The 26076-nt window shown below is 37.8% G+C and overlaps 1 protein-coding gene across 1 annotated transcript in view; it reads right to left on the reverse strand.

Moving 5' to 3' along the window:
* Nucleotides 1–15790: 15790 nt before the first annotated feature.
* LOC140322326 (uncharacterized) overlaps nucleotides 15791–26076 on the reverse strand; it is a 72902-nt gene continuing 62616 nt past the window's right edge. Inside the window, exons 28-36 of the mRNA XM_072398905.1 lie at nucleotides 25378–25562; nucleotides 24434–24598; nucleotides 23790–23984; nucleotides 22803–23038; nucleotides 21832–21892; nucleotides 21069–21160; nucleotides 20291–20459; nucleotides 18078–18176; nucleotides 15791–17115 (exon numbers count right to left, since the gene is read on the reverse strand). Of these exons, the coding sequence (XP_072255006.1) occupies nucleotides 17038–17115; nucleotides 18078–18176; nucleotides 20291–20459; nucleotides 21069–21160; nucleotides 21832–21892; nucleotides 22803–23038; nucleotides 23790–23984; nucleotides 24434–24598; nucleotides 25378–25562 (1280 nt within the window). The 3' untranslated portion in view covers nucleotides 15791–17037. The remainder of the gene's footprint in view (nucleotides 17116–18077; nucleotides 18177–20290; nucleotides 20460–21068; nucleotides 21161–21831; nucleotides 21893–22802; nucleotides 23039–23789; nucleotides 23985–24433; nucleotides 24599–25377; nucleotides 25563–26076) is intronic.

Below are 26076 nucleotides of genomic sequence, written 5' to 3' on the forward strand. Positions count from 1 at the left end.
TGAATATTGGAAGGAAGGTGGGCCTTGGTTGTAAGCACCTGAGATACATTTATGTTATAATGAGAAAAGCTTCAGAGTCTAAAGGCGACGTTAAAGGGACTCTGTCAAGAGAAATTTATGAAGGCTGGCATGGCTTACCTCTACTTTTGAGAATTTTAGTTCCCTGACTGCAATTCAGAAGCTTAATTTTTAATACATTCTGAGTCACTGACCAAGTATTTGTTCTGCCAGCTTTTTGATACAGGTACTGAATGAGAGCACGCTGGATATGGAACCGTGACCTAAAAGTACTAAAGTCAGACACAGAAAGGCATCTTGGAGGTGACCTGCAATGGCAAACACCTCCCGAGTGACTTTAAAGTCCATCTTTAGTCAAATATTTACTTATGTCCCTTCCCCTTGTATATATATATATTTTTATATCTTACATCTGCTCCTTGCCAGGTTCAGGGGCCTGCAGTCCCTTTGGCTGATGACATTGCTGCATACTTCTCTTCTCGAGCTTCTCTTGGACATTAAATAAGACATTTCTGTGTAATTCAGTGGAAACCCAAAGAAATGCATCTTTTTATGTAAACTGAAGAGTAAAGACTCAGAACTGGAACATCACACGACTCAACTACAGTGAAAACTCTTTTGCTTTGGTTGGGGCAAGGCAGAGTTTTGTTTTAATGCTGCCTGGTTCTCCGCTATGTAGATTTTTCTGTGAGATTTTAGATGTTGTCTTCTTCTGTTACTGTCTCACAGCTGTCACCTAACAGGACATAAGGGGATTTAAATCTCCCTCATGGAGATTTAGACAATGATGAAATCTTGGAAGAAGTTCCAAACCTTTGTCATTTTACTAGAAATAATACATGATGTCTCTGTCTTTGTTGTAGGAAGATTCCCCCACTTCCTGTCCTGTTTGACAAACATCCAATGGGAAGTAGAGACATTTTTCAGGTGTCGACACATACAGCACTAAAAAGGTTGACTGATTTTTTTAACCTTTTCCAATTCTGGCCAAAGCTACATATCATGTAAAAAATATATCACAACCAAATGAAACTTCTAAAGCAGATTAATATTTCAGGCTATCCATTAATAGCAGGAGAAAAGTAAGTGCACATAATCTCTTATGTTCTTCTTAAAGCGGACCTATCACAAAAATTTTTACTTTACTATTTTTTTTTGTAAAAATACTATTGTTTTTTTTACAACAGCCCCTCCCCTTCTGAGGATATCTACGTTGTGCATCCCAGGAGGCTCCTGGCTGCTCCTTCTACACATGCCCAATCTCGGGCATGCACAGAAGCTACACTAGGGTAAAAGAAACGCCGATCTCACGCATGCACAATGATATCGGCACTCTTTTTTATGCTTTTATAGCAGGCTACATCATCCTATGTCTCACCTGTGAAGTGCAAGACCTGGTGACGTAGCCAGAACAAGGAAGAAAGATGATGGCGCCCAGCACTTCCTCCGCCGGGATAAAAGACGGTTCCCAGACGGCATGGGACCCGATTCAGGACAGGACAATTCTTCTTTTTGACCCCCAACCATATGATTTATTCTTTCCACTATTTACCAACCAAAAAGTCATTCTTCCTCTTAGTAAAAGGGTCATTTCTCCACTGGCCATTATTGTGATGGTGAACCTCTCCCACTGACCACACACTAATTAAGGGGATATTGTTCCCATTGGCCATTAGTGTAAGAGGACACCCATCACAGGGATCATTCATGAAAAGGGGACACTTCTACCATTAACTATAATGTATGGGGACACCTCTCTCACTGACCATCAATGTAAGGAGACTCCTCCTCTACTGACTGCAATATATGGCAACACTTCTTCTAGCACTGACCAAGATGACTCCTCACCCACTGGCTACTAGTGAAAGGAGACATCTGTACCCACAGATTACATTGTAAGGAGACATCTCCTATACTGACTCCAATTAGGACAAAATGGTTGACTCCTCCTTTAGGGCAAAATGGTTGAGAACGTCTGAGCTATACCTTGTTATATAACAATGAATAATGACTAAACTAAAAATCTCTGTTTTTGCCCAGGTACCTGGTACGTTTGGTTGTTTCTACATATATTGTTGCCGTCTTACGTTGCCATTTTACGTGGGAACAGCGCTAAGTACTTATTTAACACATATGGCAGTTATGTTAAACCATATTAACAAATCAAGACTTTGATGTGTCACATGGGACTCATATTCCCACACAGCACAAGGAATTCTGGGACTGGGGTTATATATTGACAAGGGAATTTATAGGAAATAGGTTTAGGGGATTCTGAGAAAGTGAAAGCTGACACTGACAGGAAACAGATGGTTAGACAACTTATGAATATAGCAGAGGTCACGGCTAAAGCGTTTTTATATTGTTGATAGAATTAGAATGTCAAGGCTTTCCAGCATGAGTGCATTTTCTATGTTCAGCTAAGGCAGCCAACGACATGTAAATTTAGCTTTGCTGGGGAAAGACAAAGTTCTTTGAGAAAAGCGTTTGTAGTGTTTTTTTGGGTGGTGGATAGCTCTTCCTGTAGTAGGGACAGAACAGAATACATAAAACAACTGTGCTGATCTGGTAATTATTTGACTGCTATCTCTGTTCACAAAAGTGTGTCCAAATGCTCATGGGATTACAATGGGCATATTCAACCATGTTCAAGTGGATTTCACAGTATCAGAACAGTGAGCTTCACTCTGTAGAAGCAAAATCCAGTCTATGAGGACAACTCTTATCCTTCCTTCTCTGTGTATATGAATATGAAAGTTCTGCCAAGCGGAACATTCCAACTTATGGTCAGTGTTAGATTTTCCACCTAAAAAGCATTTTAATTCCAAGTGCCTTCTAATGTTTATAAGCAGCCTTATTTACAGAGGCCAGATCCAGCTTTTTTTTTTTTAAACCACCAGTACTACATTGGCTTAAAGGAAAAACTGCAACCTGCGACCAATGCTGTCATCTAGACAGTCACTTCTGAGATCTAGTAAGCTGAATGTGAATGCACATTTTTCATAGACTAGGTCTGATTTATCAAAGTTCTCCAAGACTGGGGAAGATAGACTATAATGGGTTAACCTGAGTAATCAAACAAACCTATAATGGCTCTAGTCCAGGATTAAAAACATTTGCCAAATAATAGGAAATGATTTTAAGAAATCCATTTCTGGTTTGCTGGATCAGCCTGGTTTACTAATGATAGCCAGTATTCTCCAGTATTGGAGAGCTTTAATAAATCAAGTCTACTGGTTCTGGAAGCGGTGCCCAATCATCCAGTCATGTACTGGCTGAATGTTTTCCTTCTTTAGTAATTCAGCCCCAGTAAATAATAAATACGAATAAATAATTAAAATTTGTAACTGTTCGTTTATATATGTTCAAATATTGGACAGAATTTAATAAACAGTTCATTTTTTGTGGTGGGGAGAAAAATATTGAGGCTTATGTTGCTGGCCTTCTCCCAAGAATGTTTGGTTGTCAGTGGTTCCAGTACCAGTCATTTATTGCAGAATGATTTCCCTCAAAAATTCTACAACATGCAATAAAGGGTTTTATAGGTACAAATGACTTCTCTTTCACACATATTATTTAAATAAAACATTTACCATCAATATTTATTCACATCTTCTCAATAAATACAACAGTATCATATACTTTATTATATTTATACCATAAAGTGTTTTCTACCTATCTTCTTTCACCGTATATCATATTAAGTTTTGCTTATTATAGCTTCATCAGAAGAACAAATTGCAAAACCTTCATATGTAAATCTAGGTGCAAATAAATTAATTTTACTACACAGATTCAATTATTATTCAATTTTACTTTATTTAAAATCTTTACATTCACCTACTACACTCCAATATAATATTGTATAGGAGCTGAGCAAGGAAAACCTCTCTTATTCAAAGGAGGGGGAGCAATTCATTCTTCCTATTGAGCAACAAAATGTTTTACCTGAATTACACACATATACATATATATATATATATATATATATATATATATATATATAAAGTGACATAAGTGACATGGCAAAAGGAGGGAGTCATCATTGATAGAAGGTATGTTACTCCACGTTTCCTCTCCTATGGGAGAGATTAACCAGCAACGTGGGCAACAAACAGGGTTTGCATGTCACTCAGAGGTGTTCTGATCCAGGCCAGAGTTTGGTTCTGACAGGCCTTTAATTACTGCACAGCTGGAAGGGAAAGCTGCGTGTGAAAGCCATTGTGGACCACATGTGCGTAAAGGTTGCTGGAACATTTTGAGTGGAGTTTGCTGGGTTTAACCCTCCAACTGGTAGAGAGGAATCTCCTACTGTATAGTTAGTGCCTTTGTTTGTTTATTTGATATGATGCAACCTGTTAATAAAACTGACTGTGTGTCAGTTTTAAAACCAGTCTATGGTCTCCTGTGTGCTTCATCCACCTCTCCTTCAGTCCAAGAGTACCTCTTACCCCAGAAGGGGCGATCCCACAAGGGTGGTATACTGCAATGTATATATATATATATATATGTGCATATGTATTTAAACTACCCTAGTTTCAATCCCATCCAATAACAACACAATTTATTGAGCAACATTAAATCATCAATATTTTACCTTAGTGTAATGACTTAATCTTTATTCACCATGTCCAGATTATATTTTATCCAGTTCATATATACTCCATATTAACATTCCACCAGCAATATATAACTTCTTAACAAATCACCAAAACCATCAGCTCACTGATTTGTCCTACATATCTCTCTGGTTTTAAACATTATTCAGAAAAGCCTCATTGCTATAGCTCATACCACTATTCACCACTACCACATAACTATTTTAAAACACCTTAAATTGTCAACAAAACACCAAATTGTCAACATTATAAAATCAACATATAGCTATTATTTCACTTATCCCCGTTAAAAAAAAGTTAAAAAATATGTGTGAATGAGAAGTCATTAGTACCTATAAAACCACTCAATGCGTGTGGTAGAACTTGATTTTGGGAAATTGATATAATTAAGGAATGTGGTACACCAAGTAATAGCATTCCCTCTGATAACTGAACAAATGCAGAATGATATCAATAATCTGATCTGATTTTATCTACATACATTTTCCTAGGTCAGTTACTCAGAACGTACTGAAGCCTTCAGAACGGCATAGCAGGCAACAAAAATCTTAAGAAAGAGATTCAGAGTGACAGTCAGGTTTGCACTGTCCCACAGGAGGTCTTGCAGTCATATGCCCCTAAAATGAGGTCTTCCAGTGAGCCTGTGGTGCCTAACAAAAAATGTCACCATGAGTTCTGCTGGGTCCTCATTCTGGTGGGGCTCCCCTACCAACCTGGATGGCAATACTCATATTCTTTCATGTTTCCTTGACTGTGACAATTCAGTAACCCCCCTAACCCCTAAATAACACACCACAACATTGGTTAAATGGCTCATAGGCTTTTTTTAGCAAACATAAATACCTTCAAATAACATTGAAGCATAACAAATAAATATATCCTAACACAAAATATTCAGTAACACTAAACCATTGAACATGGTTATCGGTCCTGGAAAGCCCACCCCCCTTTTGGGTCTGCACCACCTTGATATATATGCTCCCAGCCGCATCAACCCAACTCAGGAAATAAATCACTAATACTAGCAGCCCATTAACCTCCCTAGCCGTAACCCTGAATGTGACTCAGGGTAGAAAAAAGTTGCTAAAAGTGGTAACCCCAAATACCTCAGGGTGCCTCGGGGTAGGTAAACCTATGGGAAGTAATAATAAAATACAGCCTTACCTGATCCGCCGGTGTCCCCCGCCATCCATCGCCGCAATCTCTGTCTTCTTCCTTCTTCCTCCGGCCAGCTTTTGCACCTGATGAGTCACCGGGAAGTTCCTGGTGACGTCGGTGCGTGTGTACGTTGCCGGCGGGGGGGTGGGGTGCTTGGGGGGTGAATTCAAAATCTATTTGTATTGCATTCAATACAAAATAACTGTATTGAATGCAATACATTGGATTTATATGTGTAAAAGCAGTACATTGTTTTCAAGAACATTTATTTTACAGTGTATATAATAGTATGAGTATAATATGTATTTTTCAAAAAAAAAAAGTTTAAAAAATTAAAAATTTTTTTTAAGTATATAGATTTTTTAATTTATTCAATTTATTATTTTTACATGATTTTGTGTTTCAAACTTTATTATACTCATACTATTATAATATACTGTAAAATAAATTTTTATGAAAAACAATGTACCGCTTTTAGACATATAAAACCGGAAAGAAATGAACCGCTAGGGAGGTTAAACCAAAAAGTCTCCAACCGGCCTTTTCCCTATCACATTCCAGAGACTCCACACCATAGATTGATCACCCACACCTAAAGAAACCATACCAACAACCAATGCCCTCGAGGACCTCACCACTTACAATCCCTAACACCAAAAAACGCCGCAAATAGAAACAGGGCGGGGGCGTGGGAAACGTTTCTTCTCCCTGTCCCACTACCGATTGGCCATCCCTCTCTTCTCCCTTCTTATAACCCCTAATTCCCCACCCTAACACAATGTCACCGCAAACCTCCCTAAACTTTCATTAAAGTTAACCCTTTTAGTGCATGCGCCCTGTCACCTCCTAGTCATGCAGGCCTTCCACAAGCCGTCTCTCTGCTCCCCTGTTCCAGGCCTGTCTTAATTCCCACAGGTTTAAACTGAACTAAACTTTCCTTTAAATTAATCATGTGCAAGAGCCTGCTTAAATGAATATAAACTGTTAGCATGGTTTATGTAGGTCCTAATTTTGTTGGTTATACAGAATGTATGGTCACATTAACGGTGAATGTTAATTCTCTAAGGTAATGACCAATAGCAACCAATGAGACTGATTTTACAATTTGATGTCAGCAAAAGGAATTCTCATTGGTTTGCTCATAGGAATTCTGAATTTTGGCCAAAGGTGTAGTTAGGTGTGTACGGGTGTAAACGTCGTGCCCTCACTTTTTTTGGGAATGGACATGCGTGCCCACTCTTTTTTTGCAAAAAGTTCTTTGGTGGTCTGTGGCCCTGGCCGGTCTGCTCCCTGGTCAGAAGAAGGACCTCGCTGGGAGGGGAGTGCAACGGCCAGAGCCGCGAAAAACGTCTACCGTATGTAATTGCAGGCTCAGTCCGTGGGCGGGTTGTCTGTCTGAACACAACCTGCCCACTCTTCCATCACTGGCTCAGACCTACGATGGGAGAGGAGGGTGTTCTGGTATCATGACTTCACTCTGGGGGAAGTTTCTTGCCCTTTGAATGACACATAGGCAGCGGTGTAGTGGGGGGCACGTCATGGATAGGACTGTGTCCCCTCTTCTTTTCTTTTGACTACACTCCTGATTTCTACCCAACTGGTAAATAAACAATTAATGCAAATATTTTTTTTTTACTTTACCAGTAATAGTAATAGTAAATTGTGTGTTGAGTAATGTGGCATGTACATCTGTGAATCCTAATTCAGTCTTTACGTGCATAATCTGTATGTGGATATTTTTGTTAAATTATTTTATTTCATCCTTTTTTTTTTACTTTTTTACTGGAGACAATAGACACAATAGGAGGGACAACTGCTAAAAGTTCTGCTCATGCAGGAAATGTTTGCAAATGTGTCATTCCTAAGAATAGTCCCATTTTAGAAGTCTTCAATTGTTATTTAATTTCATTTTTGGCCAAGTGCCACTTGTGATAGATGCAAATATTGTACAGATTATAAAAATACAGTGGGGGAGAAGGGGAAGGTACAATGTTCTCTTAGCTTGGTAAATAAAATGAAGTTGTTTATCTATTTATTCAACCAAATATATAGTAGAAATAATCTTGATTTGTTCCTTTTGTACCTGATTATTCAAGGTGAACTCATGTTCAAATGATTTGCCTTATTTGTTTTGCAAAGGAAACATTCACTCTGCTAGGTGAATTTCCTACTTCCGGGCTGCCATCAGACATTTCTGGGCCCCATACTGGGTAAACTTCCTAAGAAAGGAACCCCCTACCCCAGTTCTAAAAATTCCATTATTGAAAAAGTCAAGCTCTTTTGATTGGTGCCTAGTACAGAAGTTTTCCTTGTTCCCCCTGATGGCAGCCTGGTCTACTTCTTTAAGACACCAACTCCTATGTCTCTGAATGAGGAGCAGTTAAGAGGCTATGTCATACTTCAAGAAACATAACACGTATCTCCGTTCCCTCCCTTGGTAGTCTGCAGCTGTTAATAAATTGTTATATTGTTAACTCAAACAACACCATTAATATTGCATATACTCTACATCTAACTGGAGGAATGATTGGATTAGTTTGAATTTCGGTTATTCGTTGGATACATTTATTCTAATTTATATGTATTCCTATATTACAAATTAAATCAGCAGAATACCCAGACATTGGCCTGTTCCCCAGAAAATCCTAATTTATGACAGTCATACATAAGAAATGTTATTTTCCCAGCAATTGTAAAAAGAATAGCAAGTTAAAAGTAGAAACAGCTTCACATTAAACATCTGTCTGTAACCAAAAATTAACCCTCTGTGTTTTAGTTGTTAAATGTTGCACCTCATTTGCATTGATACAGATAAAAGCACTGTAGGCTCAAAACTCTAATGAAGCCATGACTGTAACACCTCCAATAATTTAGAGATTGTTAGTACCATCAAAAAGGTGGCATTTCCAATGATTGGATAAACTCATTTGAAAATGAGCAATCAGGCAGGACTATATTGCAGAAAGGGACATGTGATATCTTATTTGCAATTAAAAAGTCTTACCTGTCTGATCACTGTCTTCATCTGTTTAAAAAGCTTGAACTTTGCATGATAGCTCATCATAGATGTGGGGATTCTGGCTTCCCCTGCGACTACTGGGACTGAATAAACTAGTTGGACTGATGCTATGAGAGTTTATGATCCAAGCCTGACCGATTAGGATGACTTAAGACTGAAAAAGGAGAAGAAAGAAAATGGGCACATCTGCGAGGGAACAGAGAGCTGAGACTATTTTAAAAATTGCGATCAGGCAAGTATAGCTGTTTTATTGTAGGATAGACATCACCTGTCCCTTCTGCAATAAAATTTTAAAAATATTTGTGATTTTTGGGTCTAGTTCCGCTTAAAGTCTTAGGGCCTGGTTTATTCAAACCCTCCAATGCTGGAGGGGATACATTTTAATCAGTGAATCCAGATGATCCAGTAAACATGGAATGAATTTCTTAAAAGTCATTTGCTATTTGTAAGCAAATGTTTTGAATCCCGGACCAGATTTACTCCAGGTTTGCTGGATCACGCAGCTTCAAAGTGTATCCTCTCCACCCATGGAGAGCTTAATTAAATCAGGCCCTTAGAGTCAACATCTATACTATTCTCATTCTGGGCGCCCTATGCTAATGTTGAAGGTTAAATACATCCTTAAAAAAATAACAACCACATCCACAATGGGCCATGTATCTAAAAAAGCCTGCATTCCGATACATTAAACAGTATTCAGTGGGGATCACATTGAGGATCACCATGAAAATTCCTCTAGTGCACTGCATACCCTAGTGAAACGGAAACATAAATAGTTTTATTCACTTTAAGATCATTACAAAGGACAAGAGGGCACTCTTTGCATCTGCAGGAAAAGAAGTTTAAGTTCCGAATAAGGAAGGGATTCTTTACTGTAAGGTCTGGAAAAAAAGCTCCATCAAGAAGCAGTTTCAGCAACTACTATAGATTGCTTTAAGAAAAAGTTGGATGTTTTTCCAGAAGCACAGAATATAACTGGGTATTAAGGCTTTAAAGTAAAAATAACAATGACTGTTACCAGGGAACATCCGATCACCTCATAGAATTAGGAAATCATTTTTTTCCCCTGTTGGAGCAAATTGTAATAGGATTTTTTTTTGCCTTCCTCTGGACCAACTATGTCTTATAGGGTTTTAATTCTGCTATATGTTTATTTCCCCAGTGGTTGAACTTGATAGACTTATGTCTTTTTTTCAACCTGACTTACTTACTATGGAATACTATAATAGTTAAGCCAAGCCACTGGCTTCCAGGTCCTCACATGCAGCTTGATTGAGTGAACTACTACTTTTCTTTTCTGTTTGATTGTAATTAATAAAATAAAATGTAATTAAGAACAAAGGGGATTCTCATGATTACCCCCCCCCGCTGGTATATGCATTCTGTGAGGTTACAGCCCCTTGCCCATGCCTGTGTACCCTCAGTAGTGTCGGTAGAATATTTCTCAACCTTCTTAAGGTGGGGAAGTCATCAGAGATCCATGTTTGGTTCATTTTGATAAAGGTCAAGTGGTGGAAAACAGATGTGTCTGTTTGTCACCAAGCCCTCAATGTCACTGAACTTTGATTCTAATAAGACACTTGCTTCAGTGCTGATGAGCATCTCTCGTGCATATTCCACAAGCTTCCGTGACACCCAGTAGTTGATTGGGTCTTCCCTTCTGATGCTGAAGACATCCAATCTGCAGCTGATTATCATAGACAAGCGATGCCTATGGGTGTTGGCCACTGTGGCTAGGCCTGGGCGCTGCTTCCTGAAAACATTTGTAATCTCACCGTGGGGCAACATCTCCTTTCCATGGTGGTGCAACAGCAAAAGGATGTGGGGAAGCGGCCTAAATGTACTTCCTTATAGTTATGTATTTTGGCTTCCTTTTGCTGCACTGGAATGAGTTCTGGCATTTGAACCTTGGATCCAATCTGGAAGCCAACTAGCAATAATCAATGTTTTTGGCACAGCAAGTTACAACAACAGTTGTGTTAGAAACAGAAAATCATCTCTAATGTGCCTCTAATGTGAATCTGTATGCTTTAGAATCTATGAAAGTCTTGATGGGGGAGATTTCTTATGGTTGAGTGTGTTGCCAATGTTGCAAATTTTTATGTCCTGTTTCAAGTGCTGCTAAAAGATTTAGCAATTTTGTAAATGACAATAATTTTGTTAGAAGGTGAGGTTTGAAAATGACTGCCGAGATTATATTACCAGGCCAAGTGGGGGTTGCAAAGGGGCTCCATGAGAATGGACTGATATAGATGCTAATAGATGGCCACTGCAATGGAACCCATTCGATTTTGAAGATCATTTTCCCTCCCTGATGAGATTGCTGCTGTTGAAATTTGTCTCTTTCTTTTTATCCTTGTCTATTCCAATCCTTTCCATGTCTTCAATCCATGTTGAGTCATACATGTGGTTACTAACACCTTCCCCAACTCACAGTAGGAATCGAAAGGTACCTGCAAACTTCAGACCTGCTGTGTAGACCTGGCCTAAGAGGGACAACCTGGCACATCCTCTTTTTTTTACTTGGCTACTCCTCTCTTATTGGATGATTTGAGTCCTCCATTAGGAGCATCAAGATGAAATCCCGGAATAACTTTTCAGCTCACTTTTTGTGGTCTGCTTCGGAGAGTGGGATTTGACATGGTAGGAAAAAAAAGAAGCCTGCTCATGGCTCACAAAAAATTGACATGTTTGTGGTTGGGTAAAAGAGGAAGAGGTTGTAGGAGCTGAGTTTGGGGATGAATTACCAAATTACATTCTGCTGAAGTTTCAGCAGAAAAACATCCACAGAAATAGCTGGAAAGATTGTAGTTTAACATAGAATAAGCTTTTAGGCCAACAACTGTAAAAAGGCATTGAGAGATAACACTGCCATTGGAGGTGTACTGGAGGGGGTCTTTGTTATACAGTGCATGGGCAATATTGAAAATAAACAAACCCTTTAAAACATCATGCTAGTGCCCATTCCTCAGTCTGTCTATGTTGTTCTCAATTGTTGAATGTGTGTATAATTTAGAATAGGCACAACAAAATTTATTATTTTATTATTATTAGCACAGAGTTGTTCTAACAAGTGATACATTTTAAATACCCTTTTCCTTTTTAGAAGGTAACATAAGCACACACAGTGTTACTAGAAATATTTTATGTTTATGCTATGCTTACACTGTAAATCCCTTTAGCATGTATGAAGTAGCTATGAAACTATGATACAAAGGTACTTAGATGAGTATGACAAAGAGAAAGTAAGATATAAAAATAAGTAGTTTATTTATAAAAAAATAAATTGCATAGTTATTTGTTAATCATAAGTGCTTGTTTTGTAGTTCTGTCCAAACTAAAAAGGGCAAAAGTTCCTTAAAGTAGATTTACACCCCATATTCAGAACATTTCCAGGTCCTGTCATTTTCACCTACACAACATCTCCAAAATCCTCCCCTACCTGTCCCCAGAGACCACCAAACTCCTTGAACATGCTGGACTACTGTAACCTCTTCCTCTCTGGTATTCAGCTAACCCTACTCCTTCCTCTACAATCTATTATGAATGCTGCAACCAGACTCATCCATCCTTCCCATCGCTCCTCTTCTGCTTCATGTCTTTGTAGTTCTCTTCATTGGCTTCCATTTCACCTTAGAATCAAATTCAAACTCTGTGCTTTGCTTTCAAATCCCTCCACAGTTCGTGTTCCATTTACCTTTCTGATCTGGTAAAATTTACTCCCCCCGTCATTCACTCCAATGACTAAATAATTACTTCCTCACTCATAACCACCTCACACGCACGGGTCCAAGACTTTTATAGAGCTGCCCCAACTCTCTGGAACGGTCTTCAATTATCTATGCGACTTGCTACTACTTTCTGCTCATTTAATAGAGCATTGAAAACTCATTTTTTCAAACTTGCCTACCCATCTTCTTTTGTCGTTTAAAACCGTCACTACTTCTCTCTATTACATATTTCCCTCCTATTGTGTATTACTTCTCCCACCTACTAAATTGTAAGCTCTTTGGGGCAGGGTCCTCTCTTCCTGTGTCACTGTCTGTATCTGTCTGTCATTTGCAACCCCATTTAATGTACAGCGCTGTTTAATATGTTGGCGCTATATAAATCCTGTATAATAGTAATATTCATAATTACGGTGTCATTCTCAGTTTGTGTACTACAAAAGTATTGTTGTAGTTCCTTCACTCACAATGAATAACACTTTTGTCTGTCTTCATTCACAAGTAATACAACATCATCACCTAGTGGACTCATTTATAATGACACCTGCAATAAAACCTATGTACCAGTGCTTTCATCCATCTGTATTTACTACTGTACCTTTCAAATAAAGTCAATCCATCTCTAGTTAACTAAAATGTACATTTACCCATCTGCAGAGAACAATAAAGCAATTACTTGATTTGAACTAATCGCTTTGCAAATTATTTATAAGTATATTCCTCATAAACTGTGGAAAAGATGGACACAGGTTGCATCTGTTCAGTAAGTTTCTTTGATTTTCTTTTGCTTTTCTTTGCAGTCACTATATTTTTTCCTGGCACAAAATGACCAGCTAACTTCATTTCAATATTGTTTTATTATCAGCACTAGTGATGGTGTGAATGAGTACCACTGAAATCCCTCTATTCTTCCTATTAAATTATAAATGCAGTGTGATTGCTATAAAAGAGATGTAGATGTGCTTGAAATCATTGCTTCCTGTGTTTGAAATGGTTACCACCAAATAAACTCATGCAGCCTTAATCACTTTGCATCAAAAAGGCCTCAAATGCAAGGAAATACTTTTAAGAACATTGCACCTTAAAGAACAATTTACCAGATTATCCAGAACTTTAAAGTGAGAGCTTCAGTTGCAGTGAAGAAGGCTTCAGGATGTCTAATAGTGCCCAGAGAACACCAAGGCAAGCACAGAGCAAAAGAATTGTGTTGCCACCAGTGCAGAGCTTTCTCAATATTGGCAGTAGGTGGGTGTGCTGGCATCTGCACACATAGTGACGCAAAGACTTTTGTCAGGAAGAGCAGCAGAAGCCACTTCTTTCCAAGTAAAACATTAAGAACAGAATGGAATTTTGCAGGAAGCACAAAGATTGGATAACGGAAGATGCAAAGTTATTTTTCTTGATAAATCTTTCTTCTGACTGTCTAGAATATCTTGAAAATCTATTGTCCTGAGAAGAAAAGGTGAACGCTACCATCGGTCCCTTGTCAAGCTAATATTGCTTCTCATTCAAGAGAGTTGGCTCACTTACAATTCTTCCAAAGAAAACTGCCAAAAATAGTAATAAAATGTCCTCCTAACAATCCAGATGTTTTTGAAAATGATCTGTATATTTCCTATTGATGGAATACCATGTCACAGGGCAAAAGTGATTTAGAATTGTTATTTAGTATACTATAGAAGAAGGTAAAAAGAAAATTAAAAATACTGAAGCAGCAAATGTTGCAAAACGCATTTGTGCCACTGCCAAAACTTTTGACCAATATTGTACATGTAAGCTTTTGACCAGTATATACACTTATATTAACCTCCCTAGCGGTAACCCTGAGTGTGACTCGGGGTAGAAAAAAGTTGCTAAAAGTGGTAACCCTGAGTCACACTCGGGGTTGGAACACCTATGGAAGGTTAGTAAATAGAGCGCTTACCTGATCCAGCGGGGTCCCTAGCCGCCCAGCCGCTGCGATCTCTGTCTTCTTCCTTCTTCCTGCTTCTGCATCCAATGAGTCACCGGGGAGTTCCCGGTGACGTCGGTGCGTGTGTCCCAGCCGGGCGGGGAGGGAAATTCAAAATCCATTTGTATTGCATTAAATACAAAATAACTGTATTGAATGCAATACATTGGATTTTTATGTGTAAAAGCAGTACATTGTTTTCAAGAACATTTATTTTACAGCATATATAACAGTATGAGTATAATGTGTATTTTTTTTTAATTTAAAAAAATGTATTTATTTTTTTTTAAATATATAGTTTTTTAATTTATTCAATTTGTTGTTTTTAAATGATTTTGTGTTTCAAACTTTATTATACTCATACTATTATATTATACTGTAAAATAAATTTTCATGAAAAACAACGTACCGCTTTTAGACATATAAAACCGGAAATAAATGAACCGCTAGGGAGGTTAAAGTAATATTTGTTCAAATATTTCCTACAGTTTTGGTGCTTTTATAATTTTTTTTGTTGCGTCATGACCATATTTATTTGGCAAGTAAAAGGAGCACCTGTCTATTCATATGCTCAATACAATCATTGGGTGTCAACTGAGTGCTGACAAAAAGATTTTATTGCATTACAGACTGTGTTATGTTGCAAGCAAATTATTTTTATTTAGGGTTATGGGTGTTTGAACTCTACTGCTTAAGCAAATCATAAATTGTGCAGAATAAAGCAGACAAATATAGTAACTCCCCAATAAACAGGATTTATATAGCACCAGCATATTACGCAGCGCTGTAAATAAAATAGGAGTTGCAGGTGACAGACAGAGACAGACAGTGACACAGGAGGAGGAGAAGACCGTACCCAGAAGAGTTTAGACATAAAGTTTGTAAGCAGAGCCAGATCATCCACAAGGCAACCCTGGGCAGGAGTCTAGGGCATGGTGGATGACTTAGGGGCTATACCTGTCATCTTCTTTGCAGTAATCCAGTGAAATAGCAAAGATCGTCAGAGCAGTGCACCTACCTTTTACTTCACCAGACAGGATGGACCTGTAGGCAGCCAGTGTCTTACAGGACCATAGCAATATACACAAACCAAATAAAGAGGCTTCTCCTGTGCCAATAGCAGTTCTTAATATTGTCAATTGTAGAGTTGGGCAAAAAGAGGAAAGGTTGCTACTTTGTCATGGGGCCAATTCTGCCTTCATATATCTTTAGGTATTGGGTATTGACAAATATGGAAAATACAAAATATATTTCACAAGACACTTTACTTTATTTGAACACACTCATGACAAGGGTACTTTTTATATAGATTTTTTTATTTGATTATTCTGTTCAGTTCTGAAAATATAAATTGCTGTATTATAATATGTATTGCTGATGTTAGTGGGAACCAGAAATACAACGGGAGGCCTCTCATAAATGTGCTATTGTATTATCTTTTATTGGGATTTAAATTGACCCTTGCTATCCCCCATGCAGTGTTTCCTCCTTTTCCCTTCCAGCTCTGTTTAGACTACTTTGAGACATTTAGGAGAGAAAGTCTTAAGGCAAACAGATTCTGCTTTGTCCTCCTTATTGAAAACTCATGGAGCTTTGAACTCCATTGTAACAAATGCACCACATGCCTAAAGTTTATTTATAATATAATAACTTTATGTACCAAAGAAAACAGATATAAAGCATCATTTTAAACCTTTAGAAAGGCAATTGAAATAATGTAAAGACGCAATACAACCCAAGAAATGGAAAATGTTCAATCACTACAATTGAAAGAACAAACTGAAAGACTTGTCTCCTGCTTCCTTCCCTATCAACTTTGTTGACAAATGTAATTTTATTCATGTGTATTCTTACTTGAATATTGATGTACATTATGTATTTTAAAGATTTGTCCAGGAAATACAGTGTAAGATTTTAACTTGGTGCAGAGACTTTCTATAATAATGACCACTCTTTCCTGTTTACGCTTTGTGGAGAGTGCCTGGTCTTGTAAACACCCCCGTTCCTTCTGGTTTTCAAAGGCAGCCTGTAGTTAGTGGAGTTGCTAGGATCTTCTCACAGCTCTGTTCTGTGCACAGGCTACGGACAGCATCATAATGTTGTTACTGCTATTTTAAAACTTTTATATTGGTCGGTAGAGATATGTGATACACACAGTTGGTTTTATACCCTTACTGGCTATCAAATATGCTTGAATAAAATCAATTCTGTCTCAAGAATATAAAAATAAAATGGATTGGAAATTATTATAGTTCTTTAACAGAATAAAGCCAAGAAGATATTTAAAAGGTAACTTCACACGTAGAATTGCAGAGTAAAGTCTTGCAAAAAGAACATATTGAGGAAACAGCAGCTATATAGGGGTTGACTCATGGTTGAAGCAAAGAAAGGTAGTGAAAAAATAAGTGTCAATATAGCAACCAATCGGCATCAGCAGTCCTGCGTTTCTCTATCTTTTTGTTTTCATATATTCATTTTCTTGCTTCGGATTGTACAATGATCTCTTCTGAAGCTTGAATCTTCTTATGAATTCACGTTGGACAGCTACAAATTTTGCTCTTTCATCTCAAGTAAAGAATTGTCTGTATTGACTGTAGTTTTTTTCAAGTCCATTAAATTTGACTGTAGAAAGTGAAAAGGACAGTTAATGGGGCAGTTTTTGGTCTATATAAATAATTTATAGAGAAAGTAAGGTGTCCCGAAAGGTTATGGTCAGGTGGAACAGGCTATAAACAATAATTAATTATTGCATTTACATATTCCCTAAAAAATACCAATGAATAGACAATTACAAACCTCTGTAGATATAAGCTCTAAGGAAAAAAGAATTCTTAAACTTTACAAACGAGGCACTGAAGTCATTTAGGTTAATCTCTTAGCATTGCCAAATGGTAGGGTGAAAGACTATTGAGTCACTTCAGGGAGGGAGACATAGTAAGTCTAGTTACTTCTGCTAAGTCACTGCTGGAAAGGAGAGTATGTGGAGCTGTTTGGAGGCGAAGCAGGATGAGCTGAGCTGCTGAGAGAATCATCTGGTTGACCTAAGTTTTCTTACCTTGGTCACTGAGGATAAAAAATATATTATGGTGCCTGCATCTACAGAGATGAGTGAGAGCTTTCCTCTTTAATTTATTTCCTCTAGACAGGAAGTTGTAGTAAGGACATGTGAATTTCAGCTGAATGGTGGGTAACAAACTGTAAAATATAACTCAAACCAAACTAAGTCCTTGTCGGATTCATATTGCTGTCTTTGAGTATGTGTATACACATTTTAGTGAAAGTTAGCACCTCTTTTTTTTCAGTCTGTGCTTTTCTGTCCTGGTGGGAACCTCTATACCCATATCCAGTATAGGTACCACAGAGACAAATAGCGAACACAAATTTCCCCAAGTGGGTCACAAATATAAACATGGACAGAATTTTTTCGGGTGCATTGCTTTGTTGACTGCAGCAAGCAAGCAAAAAAGGTTTCTTCTGTTTTATAGGAATCATAGAGAATAGAACTGTACACCTTGTTCTCCACAGGCAGTGTAGACATTTTTCATGAAACAATTATGGCCTATCTTGTTATTTTTATAACTTACATCTTTAGATGTTATTGGAAAGCTGTCTGTGGTGGTATCATGTTTCTTCTTCTTGTGAATACAGACTCTGTTTAACAATCTGCAGTACACTTCTCTGACCTAAAAATAAAACAAATGATGTGATAATAAATAAAAGTGCATGAACAGGTCTATAGCACACTTAACAGTGTAATGTGAAACTTTTGTGCTGAAGCAGCACAAATCTGACATTGTCTTGGTTTTGATGTCTCTGATGGGAAAAATTGTGTAAGTTATTTCCACAAAAGCTGTGTAATATTTTCCGATATGTACTGTATTTGCCAGGTCCCCACCCAGTTGTACTTGTACTTCAAGGGGTATTTCTAGTGGGTAAAATGGTAAGAAGTATTATCTATAGAAAAATGTCGGTAGGCATGGTCTATACGGCTCCATGTATGCACACATGCACACATTTAGAAAGAAATCACCAACTTTCATGGAAAAACTTTAATTGCAAAATGATCCTAGGAGTGAGGTGTCTGAGAAAGGTCTGCCTCTCCTGAATCATCTATCCAGAGCTTCCTGGCCGTGGGTGTCATTTCCTCGGCCTCATGAGGCATGCAAATCCTTCTATGCATGCCATCAGGATTGGGAGGCACAGGACCCACCTTTTTTGCACCACCCCACTTAGTCCCCCATAATGGTGATTGAATAAGAATATAACCCATCAAGGGTCTTCCCAATGTGAACACCAGAGACTGGCATCCTACTCTTCAAGGTCCCTGGGATGAGGGTCCCATTGGGGTTGAGCATAGCCTTTACCTGTAGGCCTTCGTCAAATTCTTCCACCAAGAGCACCATTGAATCACCTTCTGGCATGAGACCCCTCACTGCACCTACAGCATTCCAGGCCCACCTCAAGACGACAAAGACACCACCATGGCCAGGGATTTAAGCCCTCTCTACTAACTGCTCCGGGGGAAGTGGTGAGTCCATCCATAGTGCCTCCTTCCATAACTCAGGGTTTGCCTCAAAGGGGGAAGCCCACATCACATTGTATATCCTTATTTGCTAAAAGGACACCCCCCACAATGGGGATAATAGTATGTTGCCACATAGTAGGCTCAAGGATAAAACAGCTGGGCAGGTGGAGGTACTGGGCTCTCTAGAACACCATCTTTTAATGGAATACTTTAAATCTATCCCCACCATGGAGGATTTTTATTTTAGGAAGTAAAGGAGACCTGCAGGGTAGTAATTCACTCTCTAAGAGAGGACATGCATAACCTAGGACTAGAATATTGAGTGACCTTCTTAATGAAGACTTTCAATCCACTTAGATACTGATTATCAACACAGGCCTCCGCCATTGGAGATTTTAAAAGGCATTAAGAGGACTTAGATAATAGGGGCTGGCAAACAACATTAAGGTTAGAGGTATCCTGACTTTTGATTTTCACGTGACCTAATAATCAATCTTTAATACCATCTTAGGCCAGCCTATTTCTCAGTCCATTAAAATGCACTGCATGCCAAGAAATCCTGTGTCTGGGCATGAAACTTGCCTTGCAGTTAAGACGTCATCGGACTGATACAGAATTCCTTCAGGCTCATATCTATTTTTCTCTCAGCAAATTTATACCTGACCCTGAGGGACACTTCCTTCTCTTATCAGGGCCATTTGGGCATGATGGATTTTACCAATATATCCTGTTATATCCATTCTTTTTTGAATGGGCTCATTCTCTGACATTGGCCCAATTAGATGGTTGGATCATGTCCCCATATTACTAATTATGTGAATCTATTACCCAAGGTTGTTGACATAAATTGTCAGCTTAAAGAATTACATTTAGAAAAAAAGGAAGGCTCTCTGGACTATCTGCAACACTGTGATAAGGGAAATAAGCAGATTCCTTTATAGCTTGCAAGATTTGAGTTAAAATTCTGAATGTCAATTTTGAATAGGGTTATGGGTTCAATGGGTAATGTGGAATATTACCCAAAGATCATTGCTAGAATCTTTGGTAATGCTACATGGGATGTTTTATCCCTTCATTCTCATATTGATAATTACTTGTCCCGCTCGGCCCATCGCTCCATGACTGCAAGTCCCTTGGGACACAGGTCCCACCACAGTGGAGGATGTACTGCAAATGATTAAACTTCTACAACAAACTTCTCTCAAACTCCTCCTAAACAGGATATTATTTGAACATAAAAGAGGGAAATAGCTTTTAAATGTATAAACATACCTGTTGATTGAGTAGACAGTGTACAAGGAAGATGTACAGTCCCTGGAGGCTGTTGAAGACGATGAAGAGGTAAGAAAAGACCACAGCGTGATCTCCAAACTGGAAGTAGCCAATACCCCAGGTACAACCAAGGATAAAAAGCTGGGCTACAGCTTTGAAAGTCAGTAAACTATAAACAAGAATAGACAGTTAGGTGGGAATATGACAAACACGTTTTTAGTACATGGAGAGAATAAGGTGTCATCCAGAGTTAGTAGTAGGATAATCCAAAAAACACTTTCCTAAATAAAAAAATGGATATAAATAAAGCATTTAATGATTAAGTGTTGATAGAAATTTCAAGGTTTCAAAAACAAGTTTCTTCTTTAGTTCTGGATTAACACTGAAAAATTGTTGAAAATTTGTGTATAAAGCACACACAAAAAAGAACTGTATATTTTTACCCTTTATTTCCTATTCCTAATTTTCCTTATTTCAGATGCCAGTGCATGTAATGAAGTTTCAGATAGTATGTAGGCAGTAATTAAAATTTCTGACACACAATAAAAAAAAGTTATTATCAGTTTTTTTATATGCTATATTTTCCATTTAAATGTACAGGAAGTTTACTCTTAACATAAAAATCATTTGGTGGTATATATATTTCAACATGAAGCCGGTTATTTCCATAAACATCCTGGTGTTCCTAGATCCACCATTGGCTATTAAGACAGTACCACATGCTTGCAGTTAGTTTCCATCCAGGCACATTGGTTATATTTTCTGTTTAAACACTCACCGAGTATTCTTCAGAGTGGACACATTCGTATTTACAGATGCCAGCCTCTTCTTCAGTAAATGTACAGTGAGGACCAAGAGAACAGTGTTTATCTATTATAAATGGGATCAGTTAAGACAAGATACATTAAGATCATTCATCAGGATATTCTTGATGATTTGATCAATGAATATTTTTCTATCACCCCCTAAAAAAAGGCTGTATGCATGCTTTTATAAAAGAAATACCACCAGTAGTAACGAACAGCAAATTCCCTGCTCTCTTTACCATCTCTAGGGGGAACTTCTTTCATACTTTTCACATTTTATTTTTATACCCTTTTACCATTGCCAGGACTATGGTGTCAGCTAATATTTGGTTTTATTGGCTTGTCTCTTTGATCACTTAAGTACAGGAAAATAGTGATCAGAAGTGCAAATGATGAAGCAAATTGAGAATGACACCTTTTCCCTAAAAGAACTGTGTTATAAGGGTCTCTTGAGAGGAATAAGGAGGAAGAAATGTGAAAGAAATTGCTGTAGGAGACCTTTTCTAGAGGCATACAGACACCTCATTCATCAACCTAGAAAAGGAAACAGATTTGAGAAGAATTGTCTGTTTTGACATGTTTCAGCTTAATGGAGTAACAACACATGACTATTGTCTTTTGTGGCATGTTACATACAAAAGTGACCTCAAACATCTTCCTTTGTTGTTTACCTTAGACATAGATGGCAACTTTAAAAATATATTTAAATATTTGCAAATGTTTTTAGATACTTACAATGATAAACACACAGACTGGACCAAGGAAACTCCAAACAATGTCAAGATTGAGCCAGCAACTAGTTTGCAGAAAGGAGATGATTCAAATAAAATATATGAAAATAAAGGGAAATAATACAGTGCAAAACACTTGAAAGCAATTAAATATGTACTTGTTTATACCTAAATGGTCAGTTACTAAAAAAGTTATTATGGGGGTATTTTTTGGAACACAGGGTAAATAAAATATTTACTATATCCCACTAACTTATTTAGCTTAATTGAAAATGTACATTTGACCCCTATATCTTATTCATTATGTGGCAAATCAAATTTACTCGACTATAATAATTTAATAAATTTGCCTTTTAATTTACCTACCTACCCCACAAAATCTTATATTCGCCTTATGTTCATGGAGAGTACCCTAAACAATGGTTAAAAAATACAGAAGGCTATCATTTTTATGTGAAGTATTCCAACATTTTACTTTGAGAACCTATACAACCTAATCTACTACTAGAACAGCTCAAGACTGTATTACGAATTGTGACTTCAAATGCTCAGCATCCTCCTCCCCATGTGAAACAGCTTGGGTCTAATAATTGGTCATACACATTGCATTATGGGGAGGGGTTCACATACATTTACAGATGTTTTATCAATTACAAAGTTTAAATTTGTGCTTATATAGCTACATTGGGCGTGATTTATGAATGCTCTCCAAGGCTGGAGAGAATACACTTTCATCAGTGAAGATGGGTGATCCAGCAAACCTGGAATGGATCTGGTCCAGGATTCAAAACATTTGCCAGCAAATACCAAATGATTTTTAAAATCCATTCCATGTTTTCTGGATCACCCAGCTTTACTTCTGAAAGTGTATTCTCTTTAGCCTTGGAGAGCTTTCATAAATCAGTTTGTGAAACTCACAGAGCAGAATAAAGTTGAATGTAATAGCTCTCAAACACAGAAGATACTAGAACTTACTGTAAGGTTGTCCCATAGTCATGTGGATAAATAGCTGCTGAAATCCCCACAATCAAAGCTGCGATGCCAAATCCAAGAAGACTCATAGCTGGAGAATTTGATTTTCGAGAGGCCATATAATTGACAGCCCTTAGGTTTCGCACAGTCATAAAGAGAAGAAAGCCCTCAATAGACATCCAGCAGAATGCACTGAGGAACAAGAATTGAAGCCAACCAGCAATGAAAGCACACAGGAGCTAAAGTGGAATATAGAAGAGGAAATAGGCTTAGTGACTTTTCAGAGGATCGTGGTGGTACCATGACCACTGGTACACACCTAAAACAGGCTCAAAGTTACCTGATTGGTCTTTTGCACTAGGACTATAATCAGCATCATCCCTCCAGGGAGAAACCCTTCAAACCTATATCCTTTGCATAGTACCTGTCTGGTAATCTTGATGGAACATGATACATGGGTTGACCTTTCCTTTTTTGACATGATTAAGTAGCAGTACTACAATTATTCTTTTAGGCAGTGCATGTCTAATCATTTAAAACAACACTGGTTCTTCATATCTTTTTGAACTGTTGATTTATATTTTTCCCCCTATATAAATCCACAAACTTTTACAAATAAATAATAATAGATGGTTAAGGATTCCCAGAGCAATATGGGTTATCTAAAGAGACAGGTTTGCAAATACTTGTTGAATAATAATGTTCTTTGTTTCTACTGGGTTAAATCATCTACCTCTACTTGTGTATTTAATTTTTTTTAAGGTAGATTTGTACACTCCCAAAATGTATAATATTTTTGAAAGTTCAGTCTTGTAGTACAGGTTTGCAATTAATGGGAATAATATATCTGCTTTGTAGAAATGTAAAGTAGGTAAACCAACTACACACCTACATGCCAGCACAACCACACATATTTTTTAGGAGTATTTTAAAAGTGCTTGAACACTTTGCAATTTTCTTAATATATTTCCTGCAGCTTTGGCTAGTCACCTTATTCCAGGTTTGACGGATTCCCACCAAAAACAAAAGTTGTCCCAGGAAGAGACATCCACATAGAGCTATCAGGATGGAGGTGTGAGAGTTCCGTAGGGATCGGCACAGGATAAATGTGAGGAGAGACAGACACAAACAGACAATAGACACACTCAGGCCAATGTAGGAGAGAAGAGTGAGAGCAAATCCTTCCTGTAAAAATAAAAAATGAAATTATCGTCTCACAGTGGCTAATTCACTAAAAATATGACTCTTCTTCCCTCCCTAACTTACTTTTTACACATTTACTTTTATTTATTTATTTTTTATCAAAACTCAGCAGCATGCACTGCTGTTTCAGTTTGACTTTTTTGATGACGTGGCCTTATAGTGAGAATTACCATTTCTGTAACTGTCATCAGTTAAGTAAATGTTATTTTTTTACTATTTGTCTTTGTGTGTGTATTTCACTGGTGGTAAATTTAAAGTCTGATTATTAAAACATTGTCAAACCACAGAAAAAAACATTTGTGGCCAGAATCAATATCTGCCTAATTATGTGGAATTGACTTTGTTTTTTTATTACAAAAAAAAAATGCATATTTCTTACTGTACTACAACACCATAATAGTTTTATTAACATTCCCATTTACTATAATCACCTGGATTGTTTGAGGCGCCATGAGAATTGCAAAGCTGGAGAGGTGAGTACAGGAACAGGTGGTTTGCATGTCATCAGATTGTCCTGTCTCACAGCCTTCATCTGACCAGCCATTCCTTACAGTGTCCCAAAATACACAGACAAACCTATTATGTGGAATTGATGGCTGCAATTGAAAGATTTATAGTTTTCAGTGATATTTTTATATTACTCATCCATACATCTCAAATGTGTCTTTTTGGGAAATTGTGTGCATGGGTTCATGCAAGCCACAATACTTTCAGAACAGATAAGAAAAGAGTCATATGGGGCATTTGGCTGCATTGAGCATAAATGAATGGTCTGGATTTTTTCATGCCCTGGCAATTACACAGTACAATGCTGACAAGCAGGGCAGGACTCCTTTTATTTTCATTGCTGCATATGTATTACACCTACATGTCTTTCCTCATCTTAAACCCTGTGATCAGAAAGAGAAAGGATAAGCAGAAGACTGATGAGCTTATATCACTTTGCTCTCTCTTCCCATCAGTATATTTCTAAGTTGCTCCTTGTGCTATCATTTCATTTCTAGTCTGAGCTCTACCACGTAGGGAGTTGTAAGGGTCTGATACTAAATCAAATGTAATAAACATTTAATCAGCATTCCTTCATCATTGCTTTTCTCCTACTGAGAATGATAGTTGGTGGTTTGCAGCTTCAATGTTCTCACAATCAAGTATACCAATGACAGGTAAAGTAGGTTGGTGTAGTAGGTCTGAGCCAATCCAGCAACAAGTATCATTGTCAGTAGACTATTTGCCTATCAATCACCGGTATAGTAATGACCGAGAAGAACTTGGATTACTCAAATTCCAAGCTCTGATCTGGAGTCAGAATAGCTCCGTTCATGTCAGAAATGGCTCAGATCACTATGTTCACTATGTCCACGCTGAGAATACTGACCTGCAGATGGGAAAGTTTGAAGACAACAGGGGAACTTAGATTTTGGCTGTTACGATTTGTGATGGCCCCAGTCACCACCTTTGAGTTGATCACTGTCTTCATATCCTGCTCCGGAACTTGTGAGAGTAACTTCTTTCCATTCAATATGGAATTCATCTCTTTGTAGGTAATAAAAATAGCGCCACCTGAAAGCAGAAGAAAATTATGTTTTTAAGATAGCAAGTAAAAATTATAAACATATTCATTGCCTCTTTGACTTGGGTACAGTACAGCTTACAAGTCAGAAAAAATGAAAGCTCTCCGCTTCCTGTATTGGCTTAGGGCCAAAAAAATTAAATCTATACCCTTTTCATGGCTTGGAAACTTCTTTTTATAAGAAATTGAGCAACAAGCATATGTGTCACCTCACCTGTCCATAAGGTTCTCTGGAATATGGTTTCCCAAAAAGTACTGGGGCAAAAAGCTCATATCTGTTTTCCCTTATGATAAAAACTGGACCACATATGGCTCCACTGGTGGCATGAACCATCATTGAGGGTGGAAGGGGGGAGTGAGGGCTTCTTCCCAACAATGTAACCCCCTCAGCCTGGGAAATTGGAAAAGGCGCACTACATGCCTACACATTCTTATAGAAGGTGAAAAAAAGTCTAGTACTAAACACTTCACACATTTTTTAATACAAAATGCAGGACATGCACA

The sequence above is a fragment of the Pyxicephalus adspersus genome, chromosome 2 (assembly GCF_032062135.1).
Source record: "Pyxicephalus adspersus chromosome 2, UCB_Pads_2.0, whole genome shotgun sequence".
Lineage (NCBI taxonomy): Eukaryota > Metazoa > Chordata > Amphibia > Anura > Pyxicephalidae > Pyxicephalus > Pyxicephalus adspersus.